The sequence below is a fragment of the Musca autumnalis genome, unplaced genomic scaffold, assembly GCF_047663935.1.
Source record: "Musca autumnalis isolate F117 unplaced genomic scaffold, ASM4766393v1 scaffold_4, whole genome shotgun sequence".
Classification (NCBI taxonomy): Eukaryota; Metazoa; Arthropoda; class Insecta; order Diptera; family Muscidae; genus Musca; species Musca autumnalis.
Genome location: NW_027411977.1, coordinates 114723333 through 114746469, shown reverse-complemented (window position 1 = coordinate 114746469; position 23137 = coordinate 114723333). Strand labels below are relative to the sequence as shown.

The 23137-nt window shown below is 35.6% G+C and overlaps 2 protein-coding genes across 10 annotated transcripts in view; one reads left to right on the top strand and one right to left on the bottom strand.

The window, feature by feature from the left end:
- The window catches only part of Zasp67 (Z band alternatively spliced PDZ-motif protein 67), a 60758-nt gene extending 53847 nt beyond the window's left edge, over positions 1–6911 (top strand). For all 7 annotated transcript variants that reach the window (XR_012412398.1, XM_073981917.1, XM_073981919.1 and 4 more), the window contains one exon: positions 5897–6911. Coding sequence is in view for 6 of the 7 variants with exons in the window: in XM_073981917.1 (XP_073838018.1) it covers positions 5897–6065 (169 nt within the window). In the remaining variant the exon portion in view is untranslated. The remainder of the gene's footprint in view (positions 1–5896) is intronic.
- LOC141402856 (acid sphingomyelinase-like phosphodiesterase 3b) overlaps positions 1–23137 on the bottom strand; it is a 767718-nt gene that overhangs the window by 598339 nt on the left and 146242 nt on the right. The window lies entirely within an intron of this gene.

The following is a 23137-nucleotide window of genomic DNA, read 5'->3' as shown; positions in this document are numbered from 1 at the left end:
AAATTTTTCCCATAATCGTAGTCTTAGTTGAACCAAACTTAAAAAAAGCTTCCTTCCGGAATTGGCATATTTCTTAAAAATTGCTATAAAACCAAAAGTCGCAAGTGAAAGTTTAAGACATTATTCTAGACAAGATAAATAAAAAATTAAAAAAAAAAACTAAAGCTAAAATCGACCAATGTTCATATTAAACCCCTATTTTAATTGACGAAATTAAAAAAAAATGGCCTTACATTTATTTACCCCGAATCGTCTAAATTAAAATAACTTATGGTTTGCAAAACTTTTTAATTTATTTAAATACCATTACGATATAACAAAAATACAAAAGATTCCGCAATAATATATTCACAGAATTCACACGTCTATCGCAATTTTACAGCTAAAAAGGTCATCGTTAACATTGTAAAAAAATCAATTTGTAATATACCGTTATACCGTTCTGACTAACTATTTCTAATTATTACATTTGCTATTGAGTATAGTCAACACTCTACTTCAACACTGCACTAGCGTTTCATAGTTCCCTTCAAGTCCAATTTTTGATTTTCTGCACGCTAGATCGGTACTTTTTTCCACTGTGCGGCAACGTTATATGGGGCCATTACAAAATGTATGTCCACACCTTCTGGTGGAGAAGTGTTTATACAACTAGGAACCCTAAATGACAAATTGCAGCTAATTCGGTATGAAAATTTAGCAAAAATCCTCAAAATTTCTAAATCGGCAGGTACCGATATATCGAAACATGGACCTATCTTTGGTGCAGATTACCGGTAGTTTAGACAAAAAATATAGCTAAAATTTTCAAATCACTGCAATCGGGAGGTACCGTTATATGGGGCCTATGCCAAAACATAGACCTACGTTGACAATTTTTAGTGAAGAAGTTTTGTGACCACTGGAAATCTCAGATGGCAAATAGCAGGCAGTTCGGTCAAAAAATTTAGCTAAAATTCTCAAAGTACCGACAATCGGGAGGTGCCGTTATGTGGGAACTATACCGTATGTTGACAATTCTTGTGGAAAGTAGGTGAGACCAGTAAGAACCCCGAATATCGAATTGCAGTTAGTTCAGTTGTTGACAATTTTTGGTCGAGAACTGTTGAGACCACTCAGAATTCCAAATGTCAAATTACAGGTAGTTCGGTAAAAAATGTAGCTAAAATTATCATAATACAATAAATTGGGTGGTACCGTTATATGCGACCTATACCAAAACATGGACAGCAATTTTTGTTGGAGAATATTTGTGACCACCAATAACTTTAAATGACAAATTACAGTTAGTTCGGTCAAGAAATGTAGCTAAAAACCTCATAATACCGAAAATCAGAAAGGCCCTACCTGGTGGAAAATTGTTGAGATCACTTAGGACCTCAAATGTTAAATTACAGCTAGTTCGGTTAAAGATGTAGCTTAACTCCTCAACATACGGAAAGTGGGGAGACAAGTTATATGGGAGCTATACCAAAACGTCGGCCGATTCAGTTTCTGCATTTATGAATCAAATGAATAAGCAAATCAATAGAATATTCTTACAGTATTGCCATATTAAAATTAGTAAATGCAATTTAAATTCAGTTCGATTTTGTGCATTAAGAATGTGGATAACCCACGAATTGATTTGAATAAAGGCAGTTAATGCAAATTAACGCTGCTGTCTGTCTAGGGCATTATACAGATTCATATTATCATATAATAATCATATTTGTTTACAATTTTGTTGTCACTGCATTTTTTACGACTACTATGTAAATTTTCAGTGAATATCAAAGAAGCTCAGTCATTAAACAAATAGAAAATCGAAGGTATGTATGTAGCTATGCATGTACAACTTGTGTTCCGTTCTGTTCTTTTGGCAGGTTTGAATGTTTTTGCGCTTGTTTCATGTGTTTATTTCAAATTTCTCAATTAGACATATACTTTAAACCATTGCGATTTTTTAATAAATTTCTTAAATAAAAATTGTTCTTATCATTTTGAATTTGTCAAATTTAATAGACATATGAACATGTGTATATGTATGTGTTGTAAATGTTTCATTTCAATTAGTTTTCTGTAATTCGTTCGTTTTTCTACATCACTTCAAGACAAGAGATTTATAAGAATTATTTTAATTTCTAAATGCCGGTTATGTATCAACACACACATATAAATAAAAAGTCGTTATAGGCTTACTTACTTACTTGTACTTACTACAAAGTTGCCCGGCCCTCTACAGATCATTTGTCCTATAATTGAACTAAGAATAGATTTCCATTCAACATACATACAGGGGACCATTTGCTTCGAAGTGCTTCTTCCATGCACAACTTTTGTTGGATTTGACTCGCCTTACGGAGTGTCTGTCTTGATTGAATTCATAAAACCTGGTTTTCATAGTGATATAGGATGATCCTTTATCAACATACAAAGATTTAATTTGATCGATGCACTCTTGCCGTGACTATCCACTTCGAAAATTTTTGAAAAATAATCGGACGAAAATGTTCACAAGTAAATTAAAATTTTCTTTTTTTGCAAACTGATTTTTTTAAGTCGCTGTAAAAAACACAACACATGACCGCATATCAAAAGTTTATGTCAAACTTTCGAATGGAATTGTCAAATGGCGCCTGGCAAAACGAAATGTTCTAGGCCGGTATTTTATCGTGCAGCCCTCGCAATTGTCTATCTGCATCTCTTGGGTCTTTTACAGGATTTACCTCAGAGTAAATATCTGCTCAATGGTTGAATTGCCAAACAAACAAGTAAAAAGGTATCAGTCGGCTTTGCCGACAGAGATATACCCTCAGCCTATGTGAATTGGAACTTTCATCTACGGACAGAGGGAATGTATTTAGGGTCTTTTCAGAATTTTTTGGCACTCATTGGACATTTGGACCTGCCGACAAAAATGTGGATTAGGATTAAAGTTCAAAGGTTTTGTGGAGGAGGGAATGGACCGACATAGTGCATTACGGAAGTGGATCATATTTTGAGAATCATATCTTTTCGATATGACGATGGACTTGTCCACGGAAAACATAATATGGCTGTAAACAGGACCACAAAGAACATCATCGGTATAAATTTCCAAAGGATCTCCGAACAGACCCTAAACTGCACTTGGACACAAATGTTGAACTTTTGCGGGGGAGGTATCCTAAGGGGAGGACCGATATGGGCCATTTTAGAAGTTAAACTAAGTTTGGACAAAATATGACGAAGGCCAAATTTTGGACCAAATCGGTTTATCAGTTCGATAAACGTTCTCCAGCTGGTACATATGGTGCCACAGGGGTTTTTTACAACTATCGGGCTGTTTTCCCAAGACGTATGGACTTGCCACTGAAAAAACTTTTACCGTCGTAATTGAGACAGCGATTGCATGTTGCTTCAACAGAAATCAAAGTTGGTTAAGAGCAGGTCTTAAAGTGAACTTATCAGAAATTTTGTGTGGGAGGTATCCGAAGGAATGGACAAATATTGTCCATATTCAAACCTGATCTATATCTGGTAGATATATTAGGATGCGTAAAGTATGGACCAAATCGGTCCTTTCCTTCAAGAGTTATCGTGCACACAATTTTCCGAATATTTTTGAACTTATGTGGGGGAGGTACCTAAAGGAGTGAACCGATATGGTTTATCTTCGAACTTAAACTATGTTTGGACAAAATATTATGAAGACCAATTTTTGGATCGAATCGGCAGATCCGTTCGCGAGTTATCTTGCGCTCCAAACACACCCATGGTGTCATAGGGGTTTTTTGAACATTTCAGGCTATTTTCTCAGGGAGTATGGTTTTACCCCTGATGAAACTTGTACCACCGTATGGGGGCCGTGAATGCAAGTTGTTACAACAAAAATCAAAACGATTCGAGAGCTGGTCCTAAACTGAACTTTTCCGAAATTTTGTGTGGGAGGTACCTGAAGGCGTGGACCGATTGGGTCCATATTGGAACCTTATCTAAATTTGGTGCGCAAAGTATGCGATGTGCAAAGTATGGACCAAATCGGTTTCTCCCTTCAAGAGTTATCGTGCACACAAATTTTCCGAACATTTTCGAACTTTTGTGGGGAAGGTACCGGAAGGAGTGGACCGATATAACCCACCTTCGAACTTAAACTAAGTTTGGACAAAATATTGCGAAAGCCAAATTTTGGACCAAATCGGTTCAACTGTTTGAGAGTTATCGTGCGCACCAGCCAGCCAGACAGATAGACGGACAGACGGACGGACATTGTTAAATCGACTCCAAGTTGTCTGAAACAGATTTCGTCCAAACATACTTAGGGTCTAAAACCATTATTTCGATGAGACACATTTTGCCCGGATGAAAGTGTATATACCCTCGTTAGCATAAATGCGGAGGGTATAAAAATTGATGTTGAACAATTTAGCTTTTATCCGAATTGTGACAAGTCCATCATTCACGTTTGTGGCCTCAATATGCCACCGAAATGGCATGGCTATAAGTTTTTCCACCTGAAATTTATGGGTATAGGTCCAGGTCTTCATATATCCCCCACAGAGCGGTACCTCCCTATATTCTGTATTTTCAAGGTTTTAGGTTCAATATCTCACCGAAATGACTGAAATTTAGTATTTACTCTTCGTTGGTGGAATAAACCTTCCCAGTTGAAATTTGTCGGTATAGGTGCACGTCTTCATATAGCCCCCATAGAACGGTGACTCCCGATTATCGGCATATTCAAGATTTTAGCCTTTAGTCTTCGTTAGGGGAATACATTTTTTCCAATTGAAATTTGTCGGTATAGATCCACGTCTTCATATAGCCCCCGTAGAACGGTACCTCCCGATTTTCGATATTTTGAGGTTGTGGCCTCAATATTCTACCCAAATGACTAAAATTTGGTATTTGGACTTCGTTTGGGGTATAAAACTTTCAACCAGAAATTTTTCGGTATTTTTAAGATAGAGTTTTATAATTTTTAAGATGGAGATTTATAATTTTGTATAGAAGTGGGCTATATCGATCCACGTTTTTATATATCTTCCATAGAAGGGTACCTCCCGATTTTCGGTATTTTGATGTTTGTGGCCTCAATATCCCAACGAAATGTATAAAACTAAACGGACAAATAGCTTTTAAAGTTTTTATTTTTGAGAATTTTTGACAATTGTTTGAAGTCACTTTAAGCAGATATTTCACTGAAAACAATGCATGGAGGACATAACCAAAATGACAACTCTCACTAATTTTGTCATCGTTTTATAACACATACATATATCATTTAATATTATATATAACTTTATTTCATATATCATAAAAATTAAATGCGGTTTGTGCGGGAGTTTTTTTTTAATTTAAATGGAATAGATGTTATTTTAGTCATTAATAGGCATAAGGCCATTCATTCGAGCAACATTTTTGAATTTTTGAAAAAAAACTTCATTTCATAGAATTTTTTCCAAAAAAAAATTGTGGAAGTGATTCGTGCAGAACCTTTTTTTTATAATAAAATGGAATTAATATTATTTTAGGCATTAATAGGACAACGTTCATTCATTCTTACTGCAGGAAATCATTTTTAAGAAAAAATTTCAAAAAGTCATAACCCTAGTGTGTGTCCTTAACATAACATCTATTCATCTGCAATGTGTCTCTAAAAATTCGAAGCTTTGCTTTTAATTCGAAGTGGTGTAGAATAACACATTATTGCCTGTAATAATTTTTTATGGTTTTTCTATATGACTTCTGTTACATTTATTGCTATCATTATTTGTCTGTTATTACTCTCAGATTTAATAATATAAAACATGTTTTTTTTCTGTTTCTTCTCTTCCAACCTGCCAACAAAACGTAATGCAAAAAACAAACAACAACAAACACATCTGTAACTTGTACTCAACCGCCCACAATGAATGAATAAATGCAATTGTAGAGTCAACTTTTTAAAATATCAAAAGCCCGAAAAGAAAATCGACTTGAATAGAAGTGAAGTGTACAAAGTAGTACATCATTTGGACCGACAGCCAATACGCGGAATTGAAGTGCGGGCACCCGTTGTACCATCAGAGGCTGATATCAGAAAAGCAGCACAGTCTTCCTAGATGGGAAGTTCTGTCCATCGCTCCATGAATAGAAACATCTGCACATCTTTATACATATAATATATACACTAGGGTGTAACGTATATTTCTTTTGCAACAATAACAAAAAAATAGAAAATTCATGTACAACACCAAGAACAGCAACAACAACAAGTAAACTGAGTTCACAAAATCAGTATATTTAGCCTTCAATTTAGGACTGCATAGAAAATGTTCTTTTGCAATGTCTGCATATTCGAGTGTCTCAATGTTCCAGTGTATGTGGGCGTGCGTGTGTGCTTTTTTTGAAGTACACACTTAAACATAAGTACACTGTTGTATGTATGTACATTAGATCAATTGCTGGTAAGGAAAGCATTATGTGGTTAGAGGCACAAACACAACTTGGCATGGATAGACAGACAGACGTATGGATGATTGTATGTACGGTCGTTTCGGTCGTTGTACAAAAAGATGGACGTTCAACTGAATGGCTAGATGGATTGGATTCGATTCGTTTCAAACCAACAGCAAACCCACAATTGCAAAGAACTTTCTTAAGTACAGCCAGTACGTACGGACACACACACATACATACTCGTACATCTCAAACATCACATATTAAACATTGAAAAGGAAACTTTACTGGATTTGTGTCGTCATTCTCGAGCAATAAGTTCTTATGTTCGTTTTTATATTTTATTCTTCTCTCGATTTGATTCTGTCCTTTGCACTTTTACGTTTTTCACAAAGTAAAGATACAAACACAGAGCTCTCCGCCATCTCTTACATCACATGTCAAGTAATTTGAAACATTTTTAAATATAAGTTTGTCAAAATAAAGCAGCACAAAAGCAACTACAATAACCGCCAGTGTATCTTTCTTTCATTCTTTATTGTGGTATAGCGTGTTTGTCTGTATATGTTATAGCTCGGAAATTAAATGGTTCCAGCATTATGAAAATAACTGCTTATGTATGTTCTCTCTGACATTTCGAAAACATTGTACAATCTCGCAGAGAATTTTTTGGCCACCACCAACATTTTAATACATCACATTGTTGACAGGGTTCAATTGGCTTTAGCATTATGGAAATAACTGCATGCTTATGTTTTCTTGCACACCAAAAAGCTTTTTCAATCTCGCAGATTATTGTGGCTACCATGAACATTTTAATACATCACCATGTTGACAGGGTTCAATTGGATGTTACAAAAGCGTAAGCCATGTTGGAGTTTGGTGTTCGGAGTAAAACATTTTCAGCAACTTACAGGGTAAACAGTGGGTCTGTATCTAAATTAAAAACTTTAAATGAAACAGTAAAAAAATCGTTAATCGCCCAGGCCGAATTTTTGTGGCATCCACCAAAAAATAATCCGAACTAAAATGGAATAATTAGTTTCCTTTTCCTGATCAGAATTTTAAGTGGAGAAATTTTTTGACCACGGATACCTCAAATGCATAAATTATGTCAGAAAATGTATCTAACAAGTAAGAACCACGAACTGTATTGAAGTGAGTAGAAACAAATAGTTTCCTTTCGTTTATGAAAGTACTAAGTTTATACTTTTATTGCAGGTGTAGTTTACTCCAACTACTTTCAAAAGAGCTTATGTGGGGCAACATCGTAGTTATTTCTAAAACATGGAACAATATTTATTTTTTTTATTACAAAATTGAGCTTTTGAACTCTTAATTCCATCATACATCGTCAACCGAATGAGCAGCAATCAACATGTTCCCGATCATCGTTAAATCGTAGAACCCGAATGCCAACCAGCTTCGTCTCCACAATCAGCGCGGAACCCGATTCTCAATCAGGCTCGTCGTTCCCGATCATCAACGCAGTTCGTCATTAAAGAACATCGTCGATAATGAAACATCAATCAACATCATCGTTCCCAATCACTCCTAGCAGTTAGTCACCCTTATCATCGGCCTTACTACAAGCCTTCTCAAGGCCATCAATATCGCATTTCTTTGATTAGAACATACTAGTATTTAGATCAATAAACATCCGATAGAAACCCTAGAAGGGATAAAACTAGTCTTTTATTTCGTATGGTTTAGTGGGTCCTTATGGAGACCCTGAACGCAACTGGACTTGCCCCAGCCGACGAGAAAACCAAGTTACAAAACCCTCGAAATGCATAAAATTGGGCAATACCTGCTAGACATAAACCTGGATATCCTGGATTGGAATTGTTTTTTGAGAGTAAGTTTTCTATTTTTTCGGTACACACAATTCCAAAATTCTACAACCAATTCGCTACCAAAATTTCAGTTATTCCGCTTGAATAATGTGGTTAAAACTTTGAAAACACCGAAAATCGAAGGTTACCGTTCTATGGAGGCTATATGAAGACGTAAAACTAAAATACCAAATTTACACGTTTTCGGTGGGACACTGGTGTAAAAATCTCCAAACTACCTAAAATTGGGAGAGGCCGGAGGCTTTATGAAGACGTGGGTCTTTACCGACAAATTTCTGGTGGAATGTTTTATAAACCCAATGAAGACTAACTCCCAATTTCAGCAGTTTCGGTGAGATATTGAGGCCAAAATCTTCGAAGTACTTACAGAAAATCGGGAGGTACAGTTCTACGGGGGCTATGTGAAGACGTAGATTCATACCGACAAATTTCAGGCAGAAGGTTTTATATCCCCAACTAAGACCAACTTTAAACCATTTCTGCGGGTTGTTGGAGCCAAAATCTTCAAAATTTGGAGGGACCGTTCTGGGGGGATATATGAGTACGTTGACCTATATCGACAAATTTCAGGTGAAAGTTTTATATCCCCAACGAAGACTAAATACCGACCTATGCGGGCTACGTGAAAACGTACCCCCAACGAACAATAAATTCCAAATTTCAGCCGCTTCATTGCCATATTGAGGCCAAACCCTTAAAAATAACGAAAATCGGGAGGTACTCTTCTATATTGGCTATATAAAAACTTATAGATATATGTACCTACAAATTTCAGGTGGAAAATTTCATACCATTTTGGTAGGATATTTAGGCCACAACCTTAAAAATATCGAAAATCGGGAGGTACTGCTCTATGGGGGCTATATGAAGAGCAGTGGCAAAGAATAGCCCACACTCTTCAAACTGCCGAAAATCTCAGAAAGATCAGGAAAAACTTGAGAAACTTGAAATGTTCAGGGAATGGATGAAGCAGGGCTTAGTGAGTTTGAGAGAAAATTTCTTCGAAAAGATTATGGACAAGTATGCGTTTACGGTGAATACCGGCGTCGTATGAACCACGATGTGACGGAGGCCATAGGTATACTAAAACGTATAGAGCAAATGGAGGATGATGATATTCGCCTGAAGGGAAGGCCAAAACTCCGATGAAGATTATATCAGAAAATATGGCGTCAAAAATTGGAAAAGTAATGCAGAAAATCCGTGCGTTGGAAATCTTTTCTTAGTTCGGTTTATTGAACAAAAAGTTCAAAGGAGTTCCTTTTTTTGGTTTGGTGGCCCAATTTTTTACGAAGCTACAAGTATTTTCGGGACATATTCATATTTCCGGTGATAGTGGCACAATAAGCACTAAAACCTCGGCCAGTACCTACTAAAATGACTGATGAGTACAACAGCTTACGACTTGAGTATCTCATTTGGCAGAAAGTTGGAACATCGTACCATGGCATCCAAACGAACATCAAATTTCACGAACGTCTATGTCGGACAATCCCTGCTGGTACCTTCTCACAAAAGTTCAAATTTTTAAAGTTCGTTTTTATATCCTTCACCTTAATATGAAGGTTTTTATTAAATTTGTTAATCCATTTGTAACACATCGAAATATTCATCGGAGACCCTATAAAATAACGGTACCACCCGATTTCCGGTATTTTGAAGGTTTCAGCTTCATTATCACACCAAAATAGCTGAAATATGGTACTTAGTCTTCGTTGGGGGTATGAAACTTTCCCCAGAAATTTGTTCGTTCAGGTCCATGCCTTCATATAGCCTAACCCATAGAATGTTACCTCCAGATTTTCGGTATTTTGAAGATTGTGGTCACAACAAATGTCTGAAATGTGGTATTTGTTCTTCACTGGGGTACTCAACTTTCCCCTCACAATTTGTCGGTGTAGGTTCACGCCTTCATATAGCGCCCATAGAACGATACCCCCGATTTTCGATACTTTGAAGGTTGTGGTTCCAATATTCCACCGAAATGACTGAAATTTGGTATTAAGTCTTCGTTAGGGGTACAAAACTTTCCTCCAGAAATTTGTCGGGATAGGTCCACACCTTTATATAGCCCCCATAGAACGGTACTATCCGATTTTCAGTATTTTGAAGGATGTGGTTCCAATATTCCACCGAAATGGCTGAAATTTGTTATTAAGTCTTCGTGGGAGGTATAATAATTGCCCCACGCCTTCATATAACCCCCATAGAACGGTACCTCCCGATTTTCGGTGTTATGAAGGTTGTGGCCACAACAACCTACCGAAATGGCTGAAATTTGGTATTTAGTGTACGTTGGGGGTAAACAAAATTTCGACTGGTATAGCCCGCATAGAACCATACCTCCGGTTTTTTGTAATTCCTAAGGTTTTGACGTCAATATCCCACCGAAATAACAGACATTTGTTGTTCAGTCTTCCATGGGGTTTTAAAATATTCCAGAAGAGAATTATCAGTGTAGATCCACGTCTTCCTATATCCCACATAGAGGGGTACCTCTTGAGTTTCGGTACTGTTTAGGTTTTAGCCACATTATCTTACCGAAATATCGGAAATTTGGTATTTAGTCTTTCCAGAAATTTGTCGGTATAGACCGACGTTTTGATATAGCCGCCATACGATGGTACCTCCCGAATTTCGATATTATTAAGGTTAGCCACATTGTTATACCGAAATTGCTGAAATTTGATAATTTAGACTTCTTTATGAACGAAAGGAAACTAATTGTTCCATTTTACTTCAATACAACTCGTGGTGGATTTTTGCTACATTTTTAGACCGATCTACCTACCCGTAATTTTACATTTAAGCTTTCCATTGTTCACAAAACTTCTCCACCAACAATTGTCGCCATAGGTTCTTGTTTTGGTATAGCACCCATTTAACGATACCTTTAACAATTGAAGTTTCCAGTAGTCACAAAAAAATTTTTGTCAACATTTTGCAGCGAATAGTGTCTTTCGTGGACAAGTCCATGCTTCTGGACATAATGGTGCCATACCTTTAAACATCATTTAGGTACTTCCCTTTCACTGGATTCAAAACTTTTCCAGCAATTAGCAATTATCCAGCAATTAAAGTTTTGATTGAGCTGCCTGTAATTTGATATTTTTGGTTCCCACTGGTCACAAAACTTTTCCATCAAAAATTTAGGCCACAGGCTCACGTTGTGGTATAGCTCCCATATAACGCTACGGCGGACCTATTTCATATATTTTAAAGTTTAGCTAAAATTAGTTATTTTGAGTTTCCAGTGGTCAAAAAATTTCTCCACCTAAAATAGTAGACATAGGACATAGCCCCGACATACCGCTCATATCATTTATTTTGAAATATTTTATACCAATGTATAATGGATGTAATTGCTAAATCGGAGCACTTCGCAACCAAAAATTGTGAACATTGGTACTTTCATGACAGGAAGTATACTAATTATTTCAATTTATTTTAGAATATTTGATGGTGGAGTGTATAAAAATGTCGGCCCCGCCTAACTTAACCATTATATGTAAAAAGTCAGTTTAACATTAACTAATTAAACTACGATTGAATTTCTATACAAACTTGTCAGCATTTTCTGCGAACAACTTACTATCTGATGAGATGTGGTGATAAGTTAAATACGATTTTTTACTGTGCCATCATCTGCATGAGCCATCCATCCACTTCAAAGTATTTACAAATTGCAATTGGATTTTCTAGACAGTTCAAATTCCAGAAAAAAATTATACAAAGTTTCTGTGCAAATAGAAATTAAAATAAAAAGTCAACAAGTTTTTAATAAAGTTGAGAAAAATTAGTTTCCAATATACAAAGTAATTACAATTTCCGTTTATTGACTTTACAAAAATGAATCAATATGTAGTCAATAAAACTAAATTGTAGTAATTTTTAGCAAACATATATAAACATTTAAGTACATACATATGTACATTAGGGTTATGACTTTTTTGCAAGCTCGAACTTTTTACACCCTCCACCTCCTGTATTGAAGTACATATGAAAAATTAGTAAATACAGAGCTCTTTCTCTACGTTAAGTATATAAGTGCTTGGAGGAGAATAATATCTTCTTAATCACTATATGCTAATTATTTTTGAGATTCCAAAACACCAAGTCACATCTATCTATCCTCTGAATAAACACAATACCTAAGAATTACAGCAATCTCGTTTCGAAAATTTGACAAAAACCCTTCAAAATACATAAAATTGGGCAATACCGGTCCATGTTGGTTAGACTAAAACCTACATATCGTCACCATAAATGTCAAAAATTGTAACTAACAAAATAATAGTTTTGCAGGAGAAGCAAAAAACGTTGAAATATTGTTTTATGAAATATTGATCTTATGAAGGCGAGTATATGGGATATTATCAATCACATACGAATGGGAGTAAGTAATGAAACCAAAACCGCAAAAACGCTTGGTTTTGGAATCCGTCATTACAACAAAATCTGCTATGTTATCCCATTTTCCGAAATAGGATCGTTATTTTTTAACGTAGAAGCATGAAATTTTGCAAGAGCATGTATTTTAGTCTTATGTCTTAGATTTAATCAAAAAACTAATTTTGACTTTTTTGGAGATACGATTTCCGGCATTTATGGTGACGATATATCTGGATAGTTTTTTTGTGAGTAAGTTTTCCATCTTCTGGGAACACAAAATTCCAATTAACAACCAATTCTGTAGGAAAATGTGACTAAAATCTTCAAAAACAATCTTACATGGGGCCTTTGGCAAAACGGTGGCGTATGCTGTCCAATTGTTTTGCAAGGAATATTTTGTACCTGTTATAATGTTTCGTACCCCTGGCTAAAACCTTCAACACTCAATATTGAGGCCGCAAACTTCAAAATACCGAAAATTGGGAGGAACCGTTGTATGGGGCCTATATTATGGTTTGGACCTATACCGACAAATTTCAGGTGCAAAGTTTTATATCCCCAACGGAGACGAAATACCCAATTTTTAGTCATTTCCCAGGTATATTGAGGCTTAAACCTTGAAAATACCGAAAATCGGTAAGTACCGTTCTGTTAGGGCTATATGAAGTCATGGACCTATACCGAAAAATTTCAGGTGGGAAGTTTTATACCCCTAATTTTTAGTAATTTCGTAGGTATATTGAGGCTTAAACCTTGAAAATACCGAAAATCGGGAAGTACCGTTCTATGGGGGCTATATGAAGTCATGGGCCTATACCGAAAAATTTCAGGTGGAAAGTTTTATACCCCAAAAGAAAACTAAATACTAAACTTAAGCCATTTCAGTGTTATATTGAGGCCACAACCTTCAAAATATCGAAAATCGGGTGGTACCGTTCTATGGGGGCTATATGAAGGCATGGACATATACCGACTAATTTCATGTGGAAAGTTTTACACCCCCAACGAAGACTAAATGTCAAATTTAAGTCATTTCTGGTATATATTTAGACTTCAATGGGGGTTATATGAAGATGTTGACCTATACCGGCTAATTTCAGGTTGAAAGTTTTAAACTCCCGACGAAGACTAAATAACAAGTTTCAACAATTTCAGTGTTATATTGAGGCCACAACCTTCAAAATACCGAAAATCGGGAGATACCGTTCCATGAGGGCTATATGAAGTCGTGGACCTATACCGAAAAATTTCAGCTGAAATCTTTTATACCCCCCACAAAGAATAAATACCAAATTTAGGTCATTTCGGGGGTGTATTGAGGCTTAAACCTTGAAAATGCAGATAACATTGAGGTGTCGTTCTATGGGGGTTATTTGAAGAAATCGACCTGTACCGAAAAATTCAGGTGGAACGAAACGAACGACACGAAAAACCAAATTTAAGTCATTTCGGGGGTATATTGAGGCTAAAACCTTGAAAACACCGAAAATCGGGTGGTACCGTTCTATGGGGTTATATGATGAAGTTGACCTATATTGAGGCTTAAACCTTGAAAATACCGAAATCGGGAGGTACCGTTCTATAGGGGTTACATAAAGAAATTGACCTATATCGACAAATTTCATGTGGAAAGTTACATACACCAACGAAGGCTAAATACCAAATCTCACCCATTTCAGTGCTATATTGTGACCACAACCTTCAAAATACCGAAATTTGGGTGGGACCATTCTATGGGGGTATAGGAAGACGTGTACCTATACCCACTATTTTCAGAAGAAAAGTTTTATACCCGCAACGAAGACCAAATATCAAATTTCAGCCATTTCAGAGGAATTTTGAGGCTAAATCCTTCAAAATACCGAACATCGGGAGGTACCGTTCTATGGGAGTTATATGAAGTCGTGGACCTATACCAAAAATTTCAGCTGAGAAGTTGGGGTGTAGCCAACTCAGACGAAATACCAAATTTCTGCCATTCGGTGGGATTTTGAGGCCACAAACTTCAATATACCGTTGTATGGGGGCTATATAAAAACGTTGACCTTCAGATATAAAAACGTTGACCTTCAGAATATTGAGACAGCAATCTTCAAAATATACTGAGAAACCAGGTGGTAACGTTTTATGGGGGCTATATGAAGACATGGACCTATACCGACAAATTCCGGGTGGAAAATTGTATACTTCCAATGAAGTCTATGTACCAAATTTCAGCCATTTCGTTGGGATAATGGGCTAAAACCTTAAAAATAACAAAAACAAGTAAGAACGGCGTTAAGTTCGGCCGGGCCGAACTTGTTATACCCTCCACCACAAGTTGTATTGATGTAAAATGGAATAATTTGTTTCCTTTCGTGTATGAAGAAGACTTAATACTAAATTTCAGCAATTTCGGTGAAACAATGTGAGGCACCATTCTATGAAGGCTATTTCAAAACGTCGATCTATACCGACAAATTTCTGACGGAAAGTTATTAGACTCAAAGAAGACTAAATACCAAATTTCCTATATTTCGGTAAGAGAATGTGGCTAAAACTTAAAAAAATACCGAAAATCAGGAAGTACGCTTCTATGGGGATATAGGAAGACGTGGACCTATACTGATAATACTCTTCTGGAATATTTTATTACTCTTGGAAGACGAAATAACGAATTTCAGCCATTTCGGTTGGATATTGACGTCGCAATCTTCAGTATTACGAAAATCGGGAGGTACCGTTCTATGGGGGCTATATCGAAACGTAGACCTATACCGACGAATTTTAGTCAGAAATGGGGCAATATGAAAGCGTGGACCTGTACAGACATATTTCTGGCGAACAGTTTTATATCACATTGAAGACTAAATACCAAATTTCAGCCATTTTGGTGGAATATTGAAGACACAACCTTCAAAACATGAAAAATCGGGAGGTACCTTTCCATGGGGGCTATATAAAGGCGTGAACCTATACCGACAAATTTAAAGGGAAAGTTTGAGTACCCCCAACGAAGTCTAAATACCAAATTTCAGCCATTTCGGTGGAATATTGAGGCCACAACGTTCAAAATACCGAAAATCGGGAGGTACCGTTCTATGGGGGCTATATGAAGACATGGACCGACACCGACAAAACTCTGGGAGAAAGTTTTGTACCCCTAAAGAAGACTACATGCCAAATTTCAGCCATTTTGATAGGATAATGAAGCTAAAACCTTCAAAATACCGAAAATCGGGAGGTACCGTTCTATGGGGCATATATGAAGGTGTGGACCGATACCGACAAAATTCTAGGGGAAAGTTTTATACCCCTAAAGAAGACTACGTACCAAATTTCAGCCATTTCGGTGTGATAAAGAAGCTAAAACCTTCAAAATACCGAAAATCGGGAGGTCCGTTCTATGGGGCCTATATGAAGGTGTGGACCGATATCGACAAAATTCTAGGGGAAAGTTTTATACCCCTAAAGAAGACTACGTACCAAATTTCAGCCATTTCGGTGTGATAATGAAGCGAAAACCTTCAAAATACCGAAAAACGGGAGGTACCGTTCTATGGGGGCTATATGAAGGTATGGACCGACACCGACAAAATTCTGGGAGAAAGTTTTGTACCCCTAAAGAAGACTACGTACCAAATTTCAGCCATTTTGGTAGGATAATGAAGCTAAAACGTTCAAAATACCGAAAATCGGGAGGTACCGTTCTATGGGGGCTATATGAAGGTGTGGACCGATACCGACAAAATTCTAGGGGAATGTTGTATACCCCTAAAGAAGACTACGTACCAAATTTCAGCCATTTCGGTGTGATAATGAAGCTAAAACCTTAAAAATACCGAAAATCGGGAGGTACCGTTCTATGGGGGATATATCAAAACGTGGACCGATATATCCCATTTTCAATACCAACCATCCTGTAAGTAATAACAACTTCTGTACCAAATTTTGACTCTCTATCTTTAAAATTGCGAGCTGTATCTTGATTTCAACAGACAGACGGACGGACTGACGGACGGACGGACGGACGGACAGACGGACATGGTCAAATCGACATAGAATTTTATGCTGATCAATAATATATATACTTTATAGGGTCTCCGACGAATGTTTCGATGTGTTACAAACGGAATGACAAATTTAATTATACCCTCCATATGGTGGAGGGTATAATAAGGAGGTACCGATATAGCCCTTTTTCAATACCAAACATCCTAGGAGTAAAATAAACTTCTATACCAAATTATAAAGCTCTATCTTAAAAATTGCGTTCTGTATCTTGATGTCAACAGTCACAGAGACGGACGGACGTGGCTATTTCGACTTAGAATTTTATGCTGATAAAAAGTTAAAATACATTATATGGTCTCCAACGAATATTTCGATATGTTGCAAACGGAATGACAAATTTAATTATGCCCTCCATATTATGGTGGAGAGTATAAAAAAGCTTTAGAGCCATCATCATATCATCACATTACTCGTACATATCATTTTATATTATAACTAGACAGGGGAATCCTATGCTAATGCATATATGGTTACGATGGTCGTAGAGAAAATCTGATTAGACATATTTTGCATATCGTGCATATTTTGACATATTTTTACATATTTGCATAAAATGAGCATATTCATACACCATACACAAAAATATATACAAGGATTTGTGGTCTAAAAATCCCACCGAAATGGCTGAAATGTGGTATTAAGTCTTAGTTAGGGGTATGAAACTTTCCACCCGAAATTTGTCGGTATAGGTCAAGATGTTTTTCTTACTAATCATAAAGAAGTTTAACCCGACAAACAACTCCACGGCGCTCTTGAAACAATTTTAAATGGAAGGTGCTAACACCTTGAAAGTTTTTGCGGATTCCGAAACTACAATGTTCATAGATGAGAAAAGTCAAAAAAAAAACAAAAAAATCGCCGGAGCGCTTTTTAAATAAATCGCGATTTAAATTGACATTTTTAGGGGTTTTTTTAAGTTGTCACGATTTTGCTTAGAAACTGCAAGTCCTATCCAAATTAGACTAAAAAAATGTTGTAGCTAAGAAAATTCTCTACAAGATTGAAGAAGTTCAAATTGGGACAATTCAAATTCAATTCAGTTCTATATCGCCCCCTTATAAAACAATGTCATGACTGCAAATTCCCAACTTAATCTTATATATCTAAAAAAAATGGTACAACTTAGGATAAGTTGCTTAAGTCAGTCTTGTAGAGAATTTTCACAGCTTTAAGATTTTCTCAGGTCCCATATCGATAAGACTTTCCGTATTCAAGCAAAATCGCGAAACCCTAACAAAAAAACCTAAAAATGTAAACTGAGCTTCTTTATCTCAAAAATGGTACAGGCTGGGAACAAATGATAAACGTTAATCCTCCAGAGAATTTTCGCAGCTACAACATGTTCTTTAGCTCCATTTCGATTGGACTTGCGGTTTCCAAGCAAAATCGTGAAAACCTAAAAAACACCTAAAAATGTGAATTTTGACCGCGATTTATTTAAAAATCCCTACAGCGATTTTTTCTTGTTTTTGGATTTTTCTCATCTATGAACATTGCTGTTTCAGAATTCACAAAAACTTCCCCTGTGTAAGCGGTTTTCATCAAATGTTAGTTAAGCCGCACCCTTCATGACATTGTTTTATAAGGGGGCGATACAGTCAGTGCATTGTCCCAATTTGAACTTCTATATCTCAAAAGTAGCAAAAACTACGAAAATACCATAAATGTCGATCTTGTAGAGAATTTTCATAGCTACAACATTTTCTTTAGTTCCATTTTGATAGGACCTGCGGTTTCTAAGCAAAATCGTGAAAACATAAACAACCCCTAAAAATGTCAACTTAAATCGCGATTTATTTAAAAAGCGTTCCGGCGTTTGTTTTTGTTTTTTGACTTTTCTCATCTATAAACATTGTAGTTTCAGAATACGCAAAAACTTCCGATGTGTAAGCACCTTCCATTTAAAATTGTTTCAAGAGCACCGTGACTCTTATGTAAACATGGCGTTACAAAAAATTCATGTTATTGACAAGGTATATTAATAACACCACCTACATTTTCTTACATAAACTAAGGGTCATAAAATTGCTTTGCAAGTACCATATTCTATTACAAATACTAAAACACATGTGTGTCATGATCTGTCTTTTGATTAAAGTTACGCTTCACGTCATGAATCATTATTAAAATTGAGTCTGTCATAAAAGATCATCTACGAGCCTCACAAAAAAAGTGTAAGTTGTTGGAAACGTTAAAAGTGATAAAAGCAATTTTATGTTCATAATTGAAGTACATATTTCTTTAAAGTATAAACATCAAATTAATTACAAATAAAATCAGCCACATAGAGATCATAGTTCTACACATAAACATCATTTTATATACCAATCCCCGGTAAGCATTTATCTTTGAGCAACCACTTCTATAACTATTTTTCCTTTGAATATATTTATACAATGAATATAAAAAACTTAAAACTTTATAAAACAGGATATTGTGGTGTAGATCCAAGAAATTTAATGGCAATAAGCAATGCTTCATGACAGACAAAAGTAGCACAACCAAAGAAACACGTGGGAACACCACTTATCCCGGAGGAAATATTAGATCCTATTTTCATAACAACATTCAGCTGAGTTAAACAAATCCCCATATTAATAAGTAAGTACCCCAACCTGTGGGTACAGTCTTAAAGCTCTTATAATTATCAATAAAGCGATAAAAGCGAATTAAATATAAAAATAATTTTACACCGTCCAATAAATTTTAGTAAGTAATAATAGAATTATCAGAACTATTTCTAAACATGTGCTTCAGTATCTTATAAATTACAAGAAGTAAACTTAACCTACGTATAAAACCCTTTAAGGAATTCAAATTATATATATATACTAGCAGAACCCGGGGCGCTTCGCTACCCCTTTAGATTGATATGCATTTGAAATTTTACGGATTTTTTGAAATCACAAAGAAATCAAATTCAAAAATTTAAAGTAAAGTATTTATTGTAATGCTTTAGGATATACAATGTTTTTTGTTTTTCCTTCAGGAGCGCAAACAAACAAATCGGCCGGTCTACCAACACGTGAACATGCAACGTAGAGCTGACCATGAGAAAAGCAAGAACATGCTAAATTTAGGCCGCATACACGAAGAGTCTGTCCTTGGGATTTATTTATAGTCATTGCAGATGCCAAACGTACAATCTTTTAAAATTAGCAACAGCAGTACATCTGTAGTGCAATTCTCTAACTCATTTTTTGAGTTACCGACAAAAATCGTTAACATTAAAACGCAAAATTATGAATGAAAAGTTCAAATAAAAGTTGATAACATCCTTGCTATCGGTAGAACTTTACGACTACTTTTTATTCGTCGCTAACTTACCGACACATATCTTAATTGCCAAAATTATAAGCATTTTAATTTTTTAGATTTTTGTCGGTAACTCTAAAAATATGTTAGAGAATCGCACTACTGAACCTATATACTTCCCAGTAATAATCGTTGCCTCAATTAAATAGTTATGTAGTTTTTTTACTGTTAACCTTGTACCATTGCAAAGGCGAGGTGGGTCCATGTTTCTTAATAAAATAATAGGAACACCAACTTTTAGCACTAAATTATGTGGTGGAAAGCCTGGAAGATCCGACGAATTTAGGAATTCAACTGGATAGGTAACCGCGTCGTCTTCAGTTGCCACAGTATCAATGGATTTGTACGTTCGTGCATTTCCTGAAATTCTATTGACTGAAATTCTTTCATGTAATTTACCAATTTGTTTTGTAGACCAATTTCCGCCACATATTCCAAATTTTATTGAAAGTGGGCTTACATAGCGTGTTTGGTGCATCAAATACATGAAATCGGCTGAAAATATATATGGGAGCTATATGTAAATCTGAACCGATTTCAATATAATTTCACAATTTTTTTTGTAGATCAATTTCCGCCACATATTTCAAATTACATTGAAATTGGACATACATAAGGTGTTTATTGCATAAAATACATGAAATCGGCCAAAAATATATATTGGAGGTATATCGAAATCTGGTCCGATTTAATTATAATTTGGCAAACTAATTTCTAGGATCAATTCGTCAAAGATTCCAAATTTCGTCAAAATTGAACATACATGGCGTGTTCGGTGTAGACAATGCATTAAATCGGCCGAAAATATATATCTAAATCTGAGCCGATTTCAAATTACTTTGGCAAATTTATTTTTAGACCAACTTCCGTCACACATTCCAAATTTGAAGACTGTATCGATAATCGTTCGTTAGATATCAGCATACAAAGTCTACACTTTTTGGAGGTACCTTTCGATCCTGAGGCTATATCTCCAGATCGGGGCAGAATTTTTAAGAATTATATAGCCTGTGACACTTTCAGGCCATGTGGTAATATACTCTGAAAGTTTCAGGAAGATCGGTTCAGCGGTTTTTGAGTCCATAAACTTCAAACAAACAAACGTACAAACATTTTCCTCTTTTATAGATATAGATACCGCACAAATTTCATAGAAATAAATATGGGAGCTATAGCCAAATCAACACCGATTTCAATAATTATATCTACACCAAATTTAGTTACACATTGGACATACACAGCGTCGTTGGGGCATCAAATACATGAAATCGGCCGAAAATATATGTAGGAGCTATATCCAAATCTGAACCCATTTCAACATAATTTGGCACACTCATTTCTACAACAAATTTAGTCACACATTCCAAATTTCATTGAAATTGGACATACATACTGGGTTGGGTGCATCAAATACATGAAATCGGCCGAAAATATATATAGGAGCTATATCCAAATCTGAACCGATTTCAATATAATTTGGCATACTCATTTCTACAACAAATTTAGTCACACATTCCAAATTTCATTGAAATTGGACATACATAGTGGGTTGGGTGCATCAAATACATGAAATCGGCCGAAAATATATATAGGAGCTATATCCAAATCTGAACCCACTTCAACATAATTGGGCATACTCATTTCTACAACAAATTTAGTCACACATTCCAAGTTTCATTGAAATTGGACATACATAGTGGGTTGGGTGCATCAAATACATGAAATCGGCCGAAAATATATATAGGAGCTATATCCAAATCTGAACCGATTTCAATATAATTTGGCATACTCATTTTTACAACAAGTTTAGTCACACATTCCAAATTTCATGGAAATCGGACATATATAGCGTGTTTGGTACATCAAATACTTGAAATTGGACGAAAATATATATGGGAGCTATATCCAAATCTGGACCGATTTCGATACATTTTGACACATTTATTTTTAGGCTAAATTTCATTACACATTTCAAATATGGAGTCTGTATCTGTAACCGATTGCATACAAAGTTTAAATTTTTTGGAGGTACCTCCGATTCTGATGCTATATCTCCGGATCAGAGCGGAATTTCGAAACTTTTTATAGCCCATGTTACTTTCAGGCGATGTAGTAATGTACCCTGAAAATTTCAGCAAGATCGGTTCAGCGGTTTTTGAGTCTATAAATTTCAAACAAACAAAGAAACAAACAAACATACAAACATTTTTCTACCTTATATATATAGATAAAATAAAGTATACTTTAGGGTGTAAAAAAAGAAACAATTTTGTCTATATAAAAAATTGTAATAGTACCAATTAGAAATTTCCCAAAAAATAACATCTATAAATAGATGCAGATGAAAACTTAAAAATTTAAAGAAAGTTATATAAGATAAAATAAAATAAATTATTTTATATTTTTAAAAAACCGGACGTGCGAACTGCACGTCTTACTTTATTGAGTAATAAATGGACACAAAACTTTTAACTTAATTTAATCATAATCCAAACCTAATTTTGCTGTATTCCCTCTACACGTGTAGTTTATTCAGCATTTCCCATAGTGAAATCCAATACTCCTCGTTGGCATATTAAATGAACTTATGCGAATACGTTTGTCCAGACGTTCACATGCAAACTAAGCAGATCATGTTGCGATATGAGGTGATGTTTGGACAGTGGTTTGAAGAAATATATTTGATGTTAACTCCTCCCCCTTTAAATTTCATACGTCCCGTATGAACATTGGTTTGCACGAAAGTTTTCGTCAGAAAAACGGGATGTTATTTAGACTTGTAAATCTTTTATTCCTTTTTGAAGGTGTTGGCTTGTCTTCGATATCGATTTGCACCTCATCATTTTCTGTATTTCTTGCATCATTTCTATTTCTATATTGACGTATCAGGATTAACAAAATTAATATTACGAGTGTCAAACCAAGAGCCACGTTTATCCAAATGTTTATGTGTTTGTCAAGCTTTAGAGATTCAATGGTGTTGATGTTATCGCTTGTGAGTGTTTTCATCATTTCCAATGATAAGGTCTCTTCCTGAGAGTGGGATTCGTCAATTTGCAGCAGCGCTGGCAAGGGTTTTGATTTTGCAATCTGTGTAGTTAGAAATGATTTTCCGTCAA